At 40.5% G+C, this 18078-nt stretch overlaps 1 protein-coding gene across 1 annotated transcript; it reads left to right on the forward strand.

Annotated features, from left to right (window-relative positions):
* Positions 1-4192: 4192 nt before the first annotated feature.
* On the forward strand, positions 4193-16365 carry RPP40 (ribonuclease P/MRP subunit p40). Its single transcript, XM_074544222.1, has 8 exons — positions 4193-4594; positions 6525-6669; positions 7560-7628; positions 9575-9670; positions 10822-10947; positions 14131-14329; positions 15226-15360; positions 16089-16365. Exons 1-8 carry the CDS (start codon positions 4208-4210, stop codon positions 16285-16287), a joined length of 1356 nt encoding a protein of 451 aa, XP_074400323.1. The 5' UTR covers positions 4193-4207; the 3' UTR covers positions 16288-16365.
* The last annotated feature ends 1713 nt before the right edge of the window (positions 16366-18078 follow it).

The raw sequence follows: 18078 nt of genomic DNA on the forward strand, positions 1-18078 counted from the left end.
ACTCACAGTGCCAAACTTTGGCACCCATCCTTGGTGGAAACAGCCACAGCCAGCCCCACACAAGATTGGTGCGAAGCGCAGCAAGGGATCTTTTATAATTTTGGGGTGTCAGAGAAACAGTTTAGTGAGAGAAAAATACCAGTGGCCTTGCTATCCCAATACTTATTAATAATATGCAGTAATACACAAAATATTGAACAATAGAAATATTACTAATTTATTAATATAATATAATATAATATAATATAATATAATATAATATAATATAATATAATATAATATATAATTAGATTATAGTATAGTATAATATATAAATAGAATATATATTATATACCATACAGTATATATACTATATATAATACATAGTATATATTATATATAATATAAATTGTAATTATACTTATAATTAAATTATATTTATATAATACATATAATATTATATATATATAAAATATATTTTATATATATATATATATATGTAAATTTTTGTTATTATTATTACTACTACTACTACTAATTTATTGGTAGAAATGGCAAATCCTCTCCTTGAAGCAGTCTGGAAGCTTCAGCTGTGACAGGAAGGAAGTATTCTGCACTGATTTTAAGAGAAAATGGACCCTACTTTTAAATTTCTGTTCCACTTTTTTTCTTTTTTTTTTAAGATGTGGACAGGAAGGAATGCTTAGTTATATTTTCTCTTTGCTTTGCATTCTGCATCTTCATGATGGTGCATTAAAGTAACTGTGTGATCTGCAGCAATCCCAGGAGCAGCACTAATGTCGCTAGAAGTAAAATGTTCTAAGGATATTATCAAGACAATTTCTGCAGTAACAATTAATACCCCTTATCACACCAGCTCATATAACAGGGAAAATTATGTACAGATTGAGAACAAAACTGCTAATACGAGTTTAACACCATCATGTTAATTGATTTTTCAGTCTGAGGGGAAATGGTGTTTGTTACTGTCATGCCAGGAGAGGAGACCTTAGCAATGGAAAATGCAGCATTTTCCCCATTTGTTATAGGACAAGGACATCTATATTGCCCATGGAAGGTCGAGGTGGATGTGGAAGGGTTCCCTAGGATATTTCCCAGCAGATGAAGGGGCAACCAGAGGAACATGGCCACAGTTTGTTACTGCAAGGAAGTGTGAATAGAAAACAGAGTACATGTGCCTCATATTAGCCATAACATGAAGGACAATTGACCTGTTCAGGAGGAGAGAGTAAGTGCATCAAAATTCCCCAGTATCATGCAGACTCCTGACAAAATCTGATCCTTGGGAAGCAAGTGGAGGTGATGTCGCTGCTTGAGTATAAATGAAACTCACTCCTGCTCCCCAGAACCTTGGAGGAACTATCCCTCTCATTTCTTCTATCATTGTAATATCACAAAACTGAGTGAGTAGGAGGTTTCCCAAATTACTAAGGATTTAACTCCAAGAAAAGCAGATCAGATGGTTGGTTGGTTTTTAATGGCATTTTAAACCAAATCCAACTACGTGGTCCATGGTTAGCACTCACTGATCTTCCTGGCTTGAATGGCTGCTTTGGGGAGTAGCTCGGCAGAGCTTTGTCTGCAAGCCCCTTAAAGAACAAGTCTGAGTGGGGCCTTTTTTACAGTCCATCACTGCTCTCAATATATGGGTTAAAGTGTGTAAAAAACAGGGTATAAAGCTTATTGTCCACATCTTCACCATCTTTCCACTTTCCTCCATGAAAAAAAAATTTGACGCTGATCAAGTAAATTGCTGGTTTTCAGTCTTACACATTTTATTACTTTTAGATGAACACAGCACCAGAGGTACCTGCTTGCTTCTGTTTTGACAGAATTAATTATATTAATTATATTATAATTATATTAATTATAATAGCCAAGGTTAAAAGATTTAGACAACTTCCTTCTTTCTCTTCTGCAGTCAACACTATTTAAGAAAGAAAAAACAGTGACTGAAAAGAAAAATATTTTGATTCATCTTAAAGACAAAAACCAATATCAAAAGTCTGTGACACACACTTGTTTAGATTTGATTTAATGAAACTTTAAGCATTTTAATAATGTTGTTTTTTAAATCAGAAAACCCAGCATTTAAGATTGTTCTTCCACAGTGAAAAAAGTATATGCAAGAAGCAGCTGGGCTTCACAAAAAGAGATACTGTACATAATGTGAAGATTCGACTTTTCTTTCCAAACTCAGTCATTTTATACAAAATCAGAATCAAATTTCACCAGTCCCAGGAAGTATTTGAGAGATCCTTCCGTATTCCAACTTATCACCACAAGTTGCCTCAAGGCAATCCTTTCCTCTTTACTATATCCTGTAACTGTCTTGAAGAATGCAGAAACTGAATTGCTGTAAAACTGCATTACCCTGTCACAGGTTTGAAATCCTTAGGAAAATTGTGATAGCTTTACACTTTAAATTATTTAAAGTATTTAAAGTTTAAAAGGTCTTTTTTTTTTTTACAATTGAAAGAAATCCCATACCAAATTACTCATAAAACTGTAACAAAGACTATAAAAATGTCAGCATTAACAAACAATTAGTACATACACACAATTAGTATATACACAAAATGTCAGCATTAACAAAAATTAGTATATACACACATATATTAGTATATACTAATTGTCTCATTTAAAGATAGGGAAATTCTTTATGTTACAACACAGACTACTGGGCTTCTAAGTGTTTTTTTTTATGTAGTTCAGTGTCTTCAGGGAGTTCTCTAAAACACACATACCCTCTAATAGGACAGCCAATATCTATAACTAAGGGTGGGTTAAAATTGCCTGACACATGAACCAAACTAGCTGAACAGTGATGAAAATCCTTTTGTGCTCCACTGTGCTGTACTGAGCTACACTCCTGCCAGAATCCATAAAATACTGACTTAACACTGAATATGCAACAGTGAATCTTGGCTCTCTTGACCCTTCCCCAACATATTTTTTCCTCAATTCTCTTCCCATCCATTTGTATCCCCAGCATAAATTGTATTAGCATATAGAAGCTCACAAAATGCCCAACACACCCCACAAAAACAGCCCCCGACAGCCCCCGCCCGGCCAAAAAAATTAAATCAAATCAAACAAACAAATGGAACCCTCCACATGCTGCTTTGAATGGAGCTGAATTTTCCTGCCTGACCCTTTGGGATTATTGATCAGAGGCTTGAACTTTTCACCCCCTTAGGAGCACAGCCTTGCTGTGCTGACCGCCGCAGTGCGAGGCTCGTCTGCCCGCGGCTGTGATAACCACTGATATTAATAATATCACTCCTTCCCCATTAACGCCGGCGTGCTCAGAAGGCTACTGTGATTACACCGCCTTTTTTGATTGGAAATAATCCAATCAATCTGATTTATACGGGCAGTGCAGCATCCAGCCCGTTAGCAGCCGCTGAGCTCCCGAGGCGCGGCTTCCCCTCGGTGCGGGCACAAAGCTCCGGGCTCGGAGCAGCAGCGCTGTCCCGGTGTCCCTGCAGCACAGGGGCACTCGGAAAGATCGTGCCCTGAAACAAGGGGGGCTGAGCCAGCCCAACGAGCCAGAAGCGCTGCACACAGCGACTGCGCTGGCCGCAGAAGCGGCAGCTACCCAGAAAGTTGCTCGGTGCCATTTTAAATTAAATTGGAAGCCACGAAGCCAGGGGACGGGCAAAAGAAACACTGCAGGAGGGCGGGAAAGCCGGAACTTTTGTGTGTGATATACATGCATGTTTTGTGTGAGACATAGACGGTGTAGAAGGAGCGGTGAGACAGCACAGCCCAGCCAGGCCGGGTCGCGCTCCGTGGCTCCTGTGCGGGGCCGGCTCATCCAAGCAGAGCGTCCCGAGAGGGGCCCGGCAGTGCAGCCCCCGTGCCTGGCCCAGGGAACGGTGGGGCTGGAAGGGACAGCAAAGCTCATCCAGCTCCATCCCCTCTACACACCTTCCACTACACCGGGTTGCTCAAAGCTCTGTCCAACCTGGCTTTGAACACTCCCAGGGATGGGGCATCCACAGCTTCTCTGGGCAAGCTGTTCCAGTGCCTCAGCACCCTCACAGTAAAGAATTTAATCTCAATATCTTATCTAACCCTACGCTCTTTCAGTTTGAAGCCACTGCCCCTTGTCCTGTCACTCCAGGCTCTTGGAAAAGGTCCCTCTCCAGCTCCCTCCGGGCACTGAATCACCGCCGTGCTTAAACCACCGCGCACCCAGCGGATGCACACCCAGCCCGTACGGGGGCGGTGTCCGATCCGTGCCGGGGCTGCTCAGAGCCCGCAGGGACCGAGAGCCCCGAGCGGCCACCGGCGCTGGGCCGGGCACCGGAGACAGCGACAACAGGGGCATCGCAACTACCACAGCGGAAGCGCCGCCGGAGCCAGCGGACGTGACCTCACTGCACGGCCCCTTCCCGGCCCTCCCCGCCGCGTGTGGCGGCTCCCGGCCGGCGGCGGAGGAGGAGGAGGAAGGCGGGCGGGATCCGGGATGCTGCCGGCGCAGCTCGGGCGCGCGCCGCGGCACCTGCTGGTGTGCGAGCGCGGCCACGCGCGCCACCCGCGCTCGCGGCACGCGGCGCACGTGCGGGACCACGCCTACAGCTGCCGCGTGAGTGGCGCGAGCGCGGGGCCCGGGCCTCGGCGGGACCCCTCAGGGAGGCGGGAAGGGAAGGGAAGGGAAGGGAAGGGAAGGGAAGGGAAGGGAAGGGTCGGAGCTGGCCACGCCGCCCGTCCCGGGCGTTCTGCCCGTCGGCAGCTCCAGGGCAGCGTTGCCGGTGCCCCGCTCGCGCCAGGCTCGGTGTTCCGTGGGGGCTCCTCCGTCCTTGCCTGCGCACCTCATTTTTGGGGAGAGGAAAAAAAAAAAAAAGCAAATTCGCCCCGCTTTTTGTTCGTGGTCTCGCTCAGCATGGGAGAAACAAACTCCTTCCTTCCTCCAGGAGCGAAGGAGCGGGCGGGCCGGAGGAGCAGAGGTGGTGCCGGTTTTAGGAGCTCTCTAAACACAGGCGCAGGGTCCGGTTTAGAAAGGAGACATCGTGTACTCCGGCAGGGCGCAAGGCGGAGGTTTCCGCAAGTCAAGCACACCACCTATCAAAACTTTTCACTGTTTATACATTTTAGCAAACAAAGGAATTAGAGTTCATTGGCTACAAGTTACATAGTTCTCTTATTAATTAGTATTCTATCTTCTGTTGGTTGATGAGTCTCCCATGCTAATTAATCCACATGCTCAGTATTTCTCTGCTTAGGAGTCGGGGGGTTTCTGGGGTCGGTGGCCGCGTTCTCCACCTGCCGCAATTGCCTTTTATCCTCTCAGAGCTGATTCAGCAGAGTTGCTGGGTTTATTAAGTTTCTTACTTCTTTTGGGAGCTCTGCCAAATGTCTTTGTGGCCTCTGAATGCTGTGTTCTTTGTGCCCGCTGTCAGTGGTACATAACAGCTTCTCCCCGAGCTTTGTTAAGCTCACCCTGGGTCTGAGATCACTGAAACACGTCCAGCCCTAAACGTTAACAAAAAAACCTGGACTTCACTTAAAGCTTGTTAGCTGTACTCTTGTTTCGTGGATTAAATCTCCCTTCTTGTTGATTAGGCTTGAAAGTGTACAAAGGCCAAACATCAAAGAACATCCTTCCTTAAGAAGATTTGTAGTATTCCACATTTTGCAGCAATCAGGCAGGACCCTGTCTCATAACCCCCTTCTCATACCCTGGAACTCTGTGGGCTAATTATTAGCTGTTTCTGACTTCTGAGACATTTTTAGCAGCTAATCAGAAACTTTCTACCGGTGTGGAAGGCAGCTCCTTTGTCAGCCCTTACTTGTCTTGAGCACGTGTGCTAAGGGAGATACACACCTGTTCTCCAAGAGCTTTGGGAAAGAAGTTTTTTGAGGAGCAGAGGGGGGAGCAAGGAGACAGACCTTTGGAAGCTTCATACTTGCCATGTATTACTTGCCAGATATTACCTTGTTTTCCCTGGTCTGCCAGACTTCAGGGTTCTCTTGGTCTTTGGAAAATATATGGGGAAGCTTTTAAGCAAAAGGTAAATTGAAGATTCTACTTTGGTCTTTGCTTTTCCACTAAGATTACAGAAATGCTTAGCCTACATTTTTAGTTACAGCTGCTTCAACAAGTGCTCCAGCAAGGGCTGAAGGAGTGTCCCAGTGCGACGCCAAGCTAAGATGTGTAATGATGTGAAACGAGATCTTTTGTTAGCTCATGCTGTGTAAGATCACATCTTTCCATAATACATCAAATGCTATTGTATAGTTCAAAAAAAAGGGAAAAAAACCCCCACAAAACATGAAACCAAACCTCAAACCACCAAATAAATGTATTTAGTGTACCTAGAGACTGTGAAAATTGATACATTTTAAAGACAGTAGCCTGATATTACATTTTTTCCCATCTCATTTTGACATAACATACTGATACATCTTTGAAAAGTAGAGGTTTTCTTTTCTATTTCCTGTTGGTTTATTTGGTTGGGGTTTTATTCAGAACGGGTTTTAGGATAGGATTTACATTACAAATATGTTCCTAACAGGTGTCTTTTTTGATCCCGGAATGTGGGCTGCTACCTGAAGTGCTGAAAAGCACAATTGCAGATTTTGGAGAGTACTACCTGGTGAGGAATTTACCCATTCATGAATTGGTCGCTCATGAATTCATTGATGCTTTCGTGAAGAAAGGTAAGGAGGAAATCAGAACAGAATGAACGCAGCCATAATGTACTTTTTTTATAGCACAGCAAAATTTTTAGTAGTCTTATTAGTACTTATTCTGAAAAGTGTTTTAAATGAAGGAAAGGAAAAGTACTAAGCAAATTCTTCATTAATTTGTTCATATGCTTTTTTCTGCTTTGTCATGTGTGACAACGTTTGTTTACACCCACTGGGTCCAAAACTCCTGTGATTTTTTTCCTTGTAAATTTCTCTCTATTCCACCTCAGTTCTGAAAGCCAGCTATCAAGAGGGCTTCCATGTATCCTCACACCTGTTTCTTCTACACCTCACTTTTATGCAGATTCTTGTAGAAATCTTTCTTTTCCCTTTTTTGTTCCTTCATACTTCAACACAGAGCTGTGCTGAGCTGTGTTCCACAGCAGGGCAGAGAAAAATATGAATATGCTTCCTTATTTTTTATATTTCACTGAGAGAGCTGTGACAGCTCATCCTTACCCAGTAAGAGCAAAGAGGATGCAAAGAAAGACACAGCCTCTGCCCAGCCACCTTGTCTTTGTGTGAACTGGTAATAAAAATACATCTGGGAAACAATTGGGTTTTCCATTAGATGACTGGGGAGAGTCACAGGTGGAAGGAAAGAAAATGTTTTCATATAGGGGCATATTATGAACTTTATCCCTATTATAGGCCCTTTAAAATATTGCCAGAAGAGGGTTTATAAAATTAATAACAATGCCATTTCGCTTGAGAAGGTGGAAGAAAGTTAGTGGATGAAAAAACAAGAGTGATTCAGATGGTGTTTGTCATGTTTGGTTGTCTTGCAGTGAATTGTTTATCTTGCCATGTCTGTCTTTACAGGTTGTGTAATCTCATGTTTTTCTGCTTTACTGTTAAAGGTTCATGCTACGCACTTGCCTATAAGACAAAAATTGATCAAGATAATACTGCAGCTCTGCTACCAAATGGTATGGGAGACTTGTTTTGGTTTCAGTAACTCATGTCTATTGTGGTCTGGGTTGTTTCTGGTTGTTTTTTTTTTATTTGGAATTATGTCAACTGGAAAATAATGCTTACTGTACTGCCAACTTTGTTAGAAATATGTGTGAATTGGAAAAAATACTTTTTTTAGCTCTTTTTTTTCATTCATGCTATTAAATTATTTATTTCATCTGAAGGAAGTTAAGAAACAATAAAAGAGCTTCACTTATGTATAGTCACATTGTCAATGCTTCAGCCATAATTGCAATTGCTACATAATTGTTTTGCAATCTTTACAAAGATTGCAATCTTTGTAAAAACATTGCATTCTGACTTCGTGTTTCCTACTGGTCTTAAAGACAGAATGTGTACCAAAATGAAAGTTGTCAGCCCTGCTTAGGAACACTTATAAAATTGAAAGTGTTTATTCTCATGAGTCCCCACCTTGGGTACTTCATTCAGCTCTGGGTCCCCAGCACAGGAAGGACACGGACCTGCTGGAACAAGTCCAGAGGAGGTCACAAAGATGCTCACAGAGCTGGATCACCTCTCCTAAGAAAACAGGCTGAGAGAGCTGGGGGTGTTTAGCATGGAGAAGAGAAGGCTCTGGGAAGAATCAGAGCACCTGCCTGTACCTAAAGAGAAGAGAACCATAGATGAAATTTTTTGCTGATCATCTAGTAGTAGGATGTGGGAAATCGATTCAAACTGGAGGAGGGAAGATTTAGACTGAATATTAAGGAAAAAAAGCCCTTACTCTGCGGGTGGTGAGGCCCTGGAACCTGGAAGGCTCCTGAGAACCTGGAAGGTGTGTGTGCCCATGGTAGAGGGGATGGAATTGGATGATATTTACTGTCCCTTTTAACCCAAACTGTTTGGGTTAGATGATTCTGTGAGGATTCTGTGATTCCCTGAGAACTATGTAACATGTTAAAAGTCTATTTCAATTGCATCACAGTTTTATGAGAAGACATCATAAAATGTCCCACATCTCAGGTGAGAAAATGAAGCTATTTTGACCTTCAATTACATTGTCTTATTTCTGTTTAACAGTACATAAGATATAATAGAAATACAAGCTGGTCTATCTGCCTTCCAGCCTAAGAAGCTGTAATATGACAGGTGCCCATGAGGTCATGAGTAAATTCAGATTGTTCAGAAGAATTCTTTCATATGTCTGTTAGTGCAGTCCTGGCAAAATGGATGCTTGATGGTGATGTATTTTGTGTGATACAAATGTTACAAGCTGTGCACAATTATTGCAGAGGCAGTGTTGCAGTTCCTGGTGATGTCACTGTCTGAACTCTTCCTCTGCAGCGTTACTTGTGTTCTGTGCTGTTCCTTGTGCAGTGGAACCCAAGGACTGTGCTGGAGAGAGCTGCTGTGTGAAGCTCTGTACCAAGCAGCAGCAGCCAGATCTAGGTTATGAGCACAGAAGCAGAGTTGTTCCAGCACGGATCAGCTCATCGCTAGCAGGCGTAGTTTACTCAGTGTGAGTAGTCCCACTGGACATGAGGAACTGCTTTTGTTTATTTAGCTGAGCAGTGCATGTTGAGCATGAATGTTTACTAAATCAGGCCCTTGTGCAATGTAGTGCTCAGCTAATGACACAGCAAGTGCTAGAGGATGAGTGGAGGAAAGATGGAGACGGACTGAGTAGTACAGTAAAAAAGCTATGAGTATCTCAGGAGTAATATTATGCTTTTCTTACTCTAGTTCACAAGACCTCTTTGATAAAAAAGAATAATTGAGTTATAACCTTTTTTTTTTAAGGATTAATCTGGTAATCCATTTAACTGGAACTAAGGAGTCTGCATTACATTAGTAATACCATTGATCCGAAGCTAACGTTGTAAAAGGTGTACAGTTCTCAAAAGACTTCAAAGAGAACCAAGTAGAAGACTATTTATATTAAAATTTGGTTTGTTTATAGGTAAACTAATTCTGTCAGTAGATAAGGACACTTATGAGGAGCTTGGACTGCAAGGTCGCCCTTCTCGGTATTCAGGCAAAAAAGTCATGCGATACAGTAAGTATTTATTTAAACAGGGCTTAGTTAAGAAGCACCTTGTTGGCTGTTGACTCCTCCCTTTCACTACAATTAGTTGTTGTCTAGGTTATATTTTTCCAGATGCAAATACAAGGACTGCCTGAAGAGAGAAAGTACTTTTTCTCCAAGTAGTAAAGCAGCTTTAAGGACACAAATACATCACCTTTTCAGTACTCTATAAAAATTTTAATTTCAAGGGTTCTCATTGTGCTGTTTCTACTGGAGTGATGTAGTACTTAAGAATTTTTGCATACTCTGCATGGTGTCTATACCTTCTGATTTAAGTTAGAAAATTTTAAACTGATTAAGGAGGTGTTTAAAATGTGTACACTGTACAAAATCAGTGAAAAGCCTCACCCAAGGCTGCAAGCTTGAAAGGCAGAATTGTTCTGTGTTTCACACATCAAAAGTGGTGATCTCTATGTACCAAGTACTTGAAAAACATAATTTTTTAACATCTGCAGAGGAGACATCTTGAGTGTGAATTTTATTAATTTGTCTTTTTAGGAAATAAAAAAACCCAAACATGAACACTGTGCCATCTCAAATGAATTGGAACTTGCAGCAGTTGATTGGTATAGTTACATAAAAACTTTAGGAGGGGAAACTTGTTATCTCTGTTATCTCTAGTAAGTATTTTGGCAAAATGGGACATAATTTTACCATTCTGATCATCAAAATATATAATTAAATTTCCATTTGAAAAATAAATATAAATTATGCATGGGACAATTCACCTAGGAAAAAAACAACCTATTGAAAAAGTGTTATTCTGTATACATGACAGACTTACTGTTAGAAATTATAGGGGTTTTTTTACTGCTAATAGCTTGCCTGATTAGCAACATATTTTTAAGGCACTGTTCAGGGACTTCTGTCAATGCCATTTCAAGAGGAATCTGTCCCTCTAGTCATGAGGAAGCAGTTCCAGATTATATCAAAATAAGGCCTGCAGGAGGTGAATATTTATTTAAATAATGGGGAGTCATATTTGCATAATCAAATAGTTTGTAAAGGTTCTGCAAATGTGAAGAGGAAGTTTAATGTTCTTTGCTTTCTTTGTGCTCTTCTAATTTAATAATAATTTCTTTTTTACTTGGGTACCAATAGCTATTGTGTATTTTCTGCAGTTATCACTGTTGACTTGACTGATGCTGGCTTTCACCCTGAGAGCAAGAAACATAACAGAGTGCTTTGGGCCTTGAAAGAAAAGAAACCTTTAGAATTTGACTTCCTACTGGCTTGGTACAATACAGGTAAATAAGAACCAACAGCAAAACTAAAACGCAACTGACATGAAGTCCAAATATTTTTAGTTTACTGGGTTTTTTTTTCTAGTGATTGTACAAATGAATTTTCAGTGGAGGAAAAAGTTGGATTAAAAAGTGTATGGGTGGGATTTTTTGTTTGTTTTGTTTATTTGTTTGGGGTGGGGAGGGTGTTACTTCCTGTGCACAGAACATCTCAGTTCAGGGGCACCACAGTGATTCATAGGAGATATATTAGTGGCTTCATTTCCTTTCTCTGTGTTGTCCAGGCTTTGTGGCAAAACTGCTGGTTTGATGGTGCTGCCTCTTGTTTATAAATTTGTGATATACGTAACCATTGTCAATATTCTTTTTTTGGTTTGTATTTTTTTTTTATTAATACACATAAGTTATGTATCTAGTTACATACTTGGGATGAGGAGCTCTGATTTCCTCAGTAGTTACAGGACATGTACAGATTCCCTGTTTACATCATGTGCCATGTGCCCAAATACAGAGTGCTGTTTGATCACTTTATTCTCAATTTTGTTTGAGATTGGAGCCAAGTAAAAGGTTGCTATAAGAAACTCTAGTGTTTCAAATAATCTTCTACTGTTTGTTTACTGTTTTCCAATTACACTATTTTTTCTTCTGGACTCAAGTATTTTTCCTCCTCTGAGGGAAATTTTTTAAAGTCCCCAGTTGTTTATATTACCTCAGAACAGGCTGTATGTAGGGATATGTAGCATTTGCATAGAACTGGTGAAAACTGCAAGTGTCATGGTTTTCTTCATCACAAATGTGTAGCTTTTGGTGTTGTTTTGCTTTGAGTCTCCACACTAGGGAGAAAGGGTATTAGAAAGGTCCCTGAGAATGCTTTCCCATCTCCTCTTTGTATTATTCATTTTTCCTGGCTCTTTAAGGTCAAGTCTGAGCCTTGGAAGGAGTTAACTCATCTGAGAAACAGAAGCTGTTTACAAGCTCCTTTAGGAGTGTCCCATGTTTCATTTTATTCCTTCATGCTTCCCCTCCCCCTTTCTAAGTACTAATCATATGACAAGGATGCTTCCTTGTTTGTCATACAGAAATTGTTTAAAGGCTTGCAATTCCCGTCCTTGTAATCTTCAGGAAAGAGTCACAGTGAAGGCTGTTGCTACCATAAATGGTGACATAAATCCAACTGAGGTGGCAGATCTTCACGCTCAGCTTGCTTGGATTTATTGACCCTGGACAGAGAGCAAAATGCCTCTAGGGCCACTATTTTTCATATGTTTGCTGCTGCCCGTGCTAACAGCATTCAGGAAGAATAGCAATTTTTTTCTCCCTCACTTTCTTACATCCTCAAAACAGGTCAGGTCGATCATTTCCTGAATATGGAGTTAAATCTGAATGCCTTTCTGTGCAAGAATCTTGTGCTCATAACACACAAAAGACTATTAGTTCCTTAGTACTGACAAAAATAAAACTTTTATGGGTTTTTATTAATAGATATGAGACATTGTGTAGATTCTGCTGTAAGGGAAAAAATGGGCTGTGTTTTGTCAAGAGAATGTGTGTCCTCTGTGAACGTTCTGTTTTCAGCCTTCCTGCTGATATCTGGCGTTTCTTGCTATGGCCAGCACTGCAGGATTTTTGGTTTTCATACCCAGTTTTCCTACAATGTGGTTTTGGCACCAAGAAGAACAGGAAAAGGAAATATGGAGCATCTCATGTCTTTAATGACAGAGGCAATACAATCTTTTTTCTATTGCTGTCATTTCTATCACAATTTTACATGTTTATTGGATGAAATTCAATGGCCTCTGGAAAGCTTTGATGGTGTGCCTGGTTGCTGTTAACATAGAAAGCTGTGCTGTAGCTAGAGGAATTGTTCTGTTAGGATCTGACTGTAGTCTTTGAGATTTCCTGCATTTAAGGCTCTAGCTGAGGCTCCCACGTGCAGCAGACATGTAAAATGCATGATTTTCTATATTTTACCAGGAATTCTAGGGCAAAATTATGCATTATTTGAACCTGTTGGGCTGACAAGTGCTAATAGAATGTAAGGAAGATCATCTCTTCTGGCACCCCTCAGACTTACATATGTCTTTATAAAAATACTAAATGAAGAAGAATTTAGTGACTGTCTTTGTCACTGTGCCCTTTGGAACAACCTTTTTTTGAAGAATGACTGAAAAAAAAAGAGCTTAACTCTCCTTTTTCTACTCCCCCAAATAATTGTCTTTGATGATGTAAATATGGCTGGTAGACTTTAGGCAGTCCATATTTTCTGACCCTGTTCTTGAATTTCTGCTTTTACACACGCCTTTTCTGTGGTATCTAGATGTTCCTCTGCACTTTAGGCTTTTCATGAGTAAGGCATTATTTCTTGGTCTCCTAGACAGCCATTGTTACTTCTTGGAAATAGCACATATTATCTGGAATTTGAAATTTAGGAGAATTTATTCCATGTCAATTACCTCCCTGCTTCAAAAGCAAGTTGGTGATATTTCTGAATTTAAAATATGCCACCTTAGGTTAGTTTTTTAGTCTCGGTACCTGCTGTTTTGGATCTCTTACTAGTGCTTTCCCACAAGGCCATCAAGGTACATTTAATTCTTACAGCCATACTGCATTGAGGAGGTATCAGGGAGAGGGGAGCAGGGGTGGATTTATTCTTCTAGTAAAGCGACATTGGTGATGTATTTTGATTTCTTTAGCCTCTCCTCTTTCTTCTCTCTTCAGTCCTTATGCTCCAGATTATTCTGGAATTTCTCTTGACATCATTGATAAATCTGTTCTTAAACCTCTAATCACATGTTCACTTTTCCATTATTCAGGGAAAATGCTGTTCTGAGGTGACATTCCTGCTCTATTTTATCTGTTCCTTTTCAGGAACACTCTGAGTTCATCTTTTTGAAAAGCTCATTTTATTACTCATGCAGTTAATTCTGCTTGAATTTTGTATTGGCATATCTACACTTTGTAGTGAGATAGCAAATTTACTGAGCTGTATTAAGTTGCTGAATCTTGCACTAACTTTTATTTCCAAGAGGATGAGGAAGCTGAAGATTCTAAGGTTCTGCTGTGGATTGAAAGCACACAAGCAGTTTCACACGGTGTTTTTTTGTTTATATCCAAATGTTTCACGTATTCACTGCTTCTTTTGTTTAGTGGTTTCATAACAGCTGTTTGTGGTACTGTGTTCTTAAGGTGCAGAGGGATCAACATTGATGTCATACTTTTCAAAAAACCAGATACAAGCCCTGAAGCCAAAAATAACATTCAGCACCTTAAGGGACTTGCAGTGTCCAGTGTTACAAAGTAATGATCTACAAGGAAAGCCAGAGGAGTCCTGCAGTACAGAGGAGCTCTTTGAATGGCTGGGGGCTGTCTTGAATCAAGTTAGATTGTAAGTACTTGAATTTGTTTGATCTTTAAAAATGTTTTAAGCAAGGAAAACCACAATTTATTTTAAGAAATAGTCGAATAAAAATTAAGACAGACACTGTTTTATAAGCGAGAGTCTTTTATGTAGTTAAATGTTTATGTAAGTCTTAAATGATTTTATCTGTGTTTTTAGGGGTACCCATATGTACTGGGTTGGGCTGGGATAGAGTTAATTTTCTTCACAGTAGCTGGTGTGGTGCTGTGCGTTGATCTGTGACTAAGAGTGTTGGTAACGGGATGTTTCGGCTATTGATGGGTAGGGCTTGCACAGTCTCTCCTTTCTGTCTCCTCTGGGAACTCCTCCTGTCTCTCCTATGGCCCTGCCAGTAAGGAGGCTGGGAGAGAAGCCAGCCAGCACAGCAGACCCCAGCTGAACACAGGGATATTCCACATCATGGGATATGGTGACATGCTGGGCAGTAAAAGCTGGGGCAAGGATGGGTGGGAAGTGTTCCAAGTTGCAGCATTTGTCTTCCCAAGTCAGTCAGAAGCCCTGCCTTCCTGCACGTCTGTTTGCCCATGGGAAGTAGTAAATGAGTTCCTTTGCATGCTTTGCTTTGTGTGGAACTTTTCCTCTGCTTATTAAATTGTCTTTATCTTAACCATTTTCTCCCATTACCCTTTTGGTTCCAGGTGGGAGTGAGTGAGGGAGCAGCTGTGTGGTGTTTGGGTGCTTACAGGGTTAAGCCACAGCACCATGAGGTCTTTTGTATTGGTTGCTTGGTCATTAATTAATTGGCATTAATTTAGATGATATACATAGATCCTACTTGTTTGGTACAGGTTCTGATCACTAAGACATCCTATAGAATATTTGAAGCATATTTATTTCAGTTACTTCATTGTTTTTTCTTCCAGAGACAACAAATCCTCCAGCTTCTTATCAACCTATTGCTGTCCTGAGCCCAACACAGTGGTGGAAAAAGCTTTTTTGTGCACAATCACAGGCTTTATAATTCCTGAGAAGATTATTCAGTTATTGGAGCAGCTGTGGTAAGGATTGACAGAAACACATTACTACAGCACTTAAACACTTCTTATTTGAAATCACTTTTAAGTACTTTGCAGTTGTAAATAAATAGCAAAATACATAAATGTAGACTTCTGTTTTAATTAGGAAATTAACTGGAAGCTTGACATCAGTATAAAATGCAATAGACAATTTTGAATGCCTTGAATTTGAAAAAGCCATGTAGTCATGACTTTGATTTTTATCTGAATTTTTAAGAAACTGGCTGTATGGTACTCCTACATTTTTCGAATGCGGAGTGGATAGTATCTGGCTTTGATTGTTCATAATCTATTTCCTCTCTGGTGGTAAAAGTATTTGTGTCAAGCATAGCCTTAGACTACTTCCTCCAATGTCTTTTTTCTTCCCTGATAGCAATTGTTCTCATTAAATTTTCAATTTTCTGAAAGACAGTGCATGCTGTAGGAAAGTCAGAACTGCTACTTTGCAACTTAGAACTTTTTCTAATTACTACAACTTGCAGATTTGCCATGTATAAAACTATGATAGGAGTAATAGATAGTCAATCTTACTTTGTTCCCTAATGTGTTCTGAATATTTTCTTTCAAGTTTATTTATTATGGACTAAACTTTTTAACTGTTAATAATTTTTCACTGAAGTGTGTCTTTGATTGTTTTACTTCATAGTGTAGACTTGAATGTGCTGCCTATTCCATTATAATCACTGATTATCTTGTCTTCTTGCTTGCAGTTGCTATTTTGGTGAACCAAAACTGGCACATTGGCTGACCTTAACTGTGCATGGCTTTGCAGACAGCCCTGTTTCCTGGAGAGAAAGTGAACATGGTTTCCACAAAGGAGGAGAGAACTTGTACAACTTTGTCATTTTTAGAAATCTGGACTACTGGCTTCACATGGCTGTAGGAACTCATGATGATTGTCCTCCATAAAGCTATGTCCACAGAAGAAGTTCTCTAATAATCCCTTGTTACTGACAGAAAACTAATAAAATATTTTTTGTACAGGTAGTTATGTAACATGTTAAATACTAAGAGTCTGATCATGTTTTTTGTAGCCAATGGAAGGAATGGATTTTTGTTTCTTCACTGTCATACAATGCCATCTGAAAAACTTCACAAAACTTCACAGCTTTTAGGAAAAGTTAAGTTTTTGAGACTTTTTCTCAGGAATCCTCTTTTCCAGGAGCAAATTTAGAATTTGAAAGTTAGCTTTACAGATTGCTAGCTAAAATATTTGTCAGGAAAGCTCATTTTGGGATTAAGTGTTTTATTTCTTTACATGAAAGATCTGCAAAACCTTCATATCCCTGTTAAAGGTATTTCAGATCACATGCTAGCAAAGAACCCAAAGAGGTGGATGTGTTCTCCTTGATGTGGTAGGGGTAGGAGAATAAAGGTGAGGAGAAGGTGTGTAGCACTGGGAGAGGCACCCATTAAATGTGGAAAAAGTGAAAGCTTACTGACTTGCCCCCCTGATTTTGCAGATCACAGTTGATTGCCAGAAGAAGTATGTTTCTGGCAGTGAGGCAAAAGTCTCCTGCTTCCTTTCTTAACTGAACTACACACAGGCACACAAATCTCTACTTTCAAAATGAGGGTGTGGTTCCTGCTTCCAGGCCAAGCCATGGAGCTGCGATGTTATTGCAGACACGTTTCTGGGAAGGAAGCTGTGGACGTGCCCTCACACAATGCACTTGATGTGAAGCAGGTTTCATTGACAGTAAGCAGTCATGCTGAGAGCATAGGCAGCTATAAAGAATCTACATTACTCCTGTTGAAATCCATGGAAAGGTGGGTGGTGGTTTGGGGAAGGTGGGATTTGGGGTTTGTTTTGAGGAGTGGGTATGTATCATTAAAGTATCAATGCAGTGCTAAAATTGAATTTGTTCACTTGATGGAGTGAGAGATTGGTACTGGAAACTGGGGAAAAGCTGTAGTGGAAATGTCAGGCTGAGTGGCACAGAAAAGCAGAAGGACTGTGGGAAGCGGCTAAGCTCTACTTTTATCTGTTTATTGTTTCTCTTCAGTGAGGAGGATCCTGCTGGATGATTTACCAGGTGATAATTGTCTAGCACACCCCTCCACTACCCATAACTCTCTTTTGCTCAAGCTCTGCTACGTGTCCTACAATCACAACTCCAAAGAATCAGCAGTTTTCTAAATCATGACGTTATTTCTCAAAATTGTGCTGCGTGAGATGTTTCTAGTAGGCTGCCAGGAGCAAGAATTACATGTACAGACACAGACTCACACAATCCCAAACTGAATAGACAATGGTACAAGAGTCTGGGAAAATTCTTGCCTTGGCACATGACTAGGGAATACTTAACGCGGTTGAGTTTCATGACTGTGCATCAGTGTGAAGGGCTTAAGTGTTGACTGAAGTCTGCTTTTGAAAGTGTCTGTTGAGGCATGATGGACTTACATAAAATAAACTAGTAACAAAAAGTATCTTCCTTTTTCCTCTTGACCAGGAGGTTGCATAGCTTCCTGGAAGCTACACCTGTAGCAAAAATTCTAATACAAAGTTTAAAATCTTAGCAGATTGGTCAGTGGTTACCTTCATCTCCTGTGTACACAGGCCATGGACTGCAAGCATTTTTAAAGTTCAGTGTTGTTGTGGCTATGCTGCATCCTACAGCCTGTAGTGGTCTGCTGATGATGGCTTCAAATGGCTTTTCCATAGGGAAGGGATTAAAATACTGTCTGTGAATCCTGTAA

This window comes from Zonotrichia albicollis, chromosome 1, assembly GCF_047830755.1.
Source record: "Zonotrichia albicollis isolate bZonAlb1 chromosome 1, bZonAlb1.hap1, whole genome shotgun sequence".
NCBI classification, from domain to species: domain Eukaryota; kingdom Metazoa; phylum Chordata; class Aves; order Passeriformes; family Passerellidae; genus Zonotrichia; species Zonotrichia albicollis.

What these genes read in the sequence shown, in the direction of transcription:
- RPP40 (XM_074544222.1), top strand. Translation starts at nt 4,208, where the DNA reads ATGCACACCCAGCCCGTACGGGGGCGGTGTCCGATCCGTGCCGGGGCT. An exon ending in GTCTTGAATCAAGTTAGATT is followed by an intron (nt 14,330 to 15,225) that starts GTAAGTACTTGA and finishes TTTTTCTTCCAG; the next exon opens with AGACAACAAATCCTCCAGCT. An exon ending in CAGTTATTGGAGCAGCTGTG is followed by an intron (nt 15,361 to 16,088) that starts GTAAGGATTGAC and finishes TCTTGCTTGCAG; the next exon opens with TTGCTATTTTGGTGAACCAA.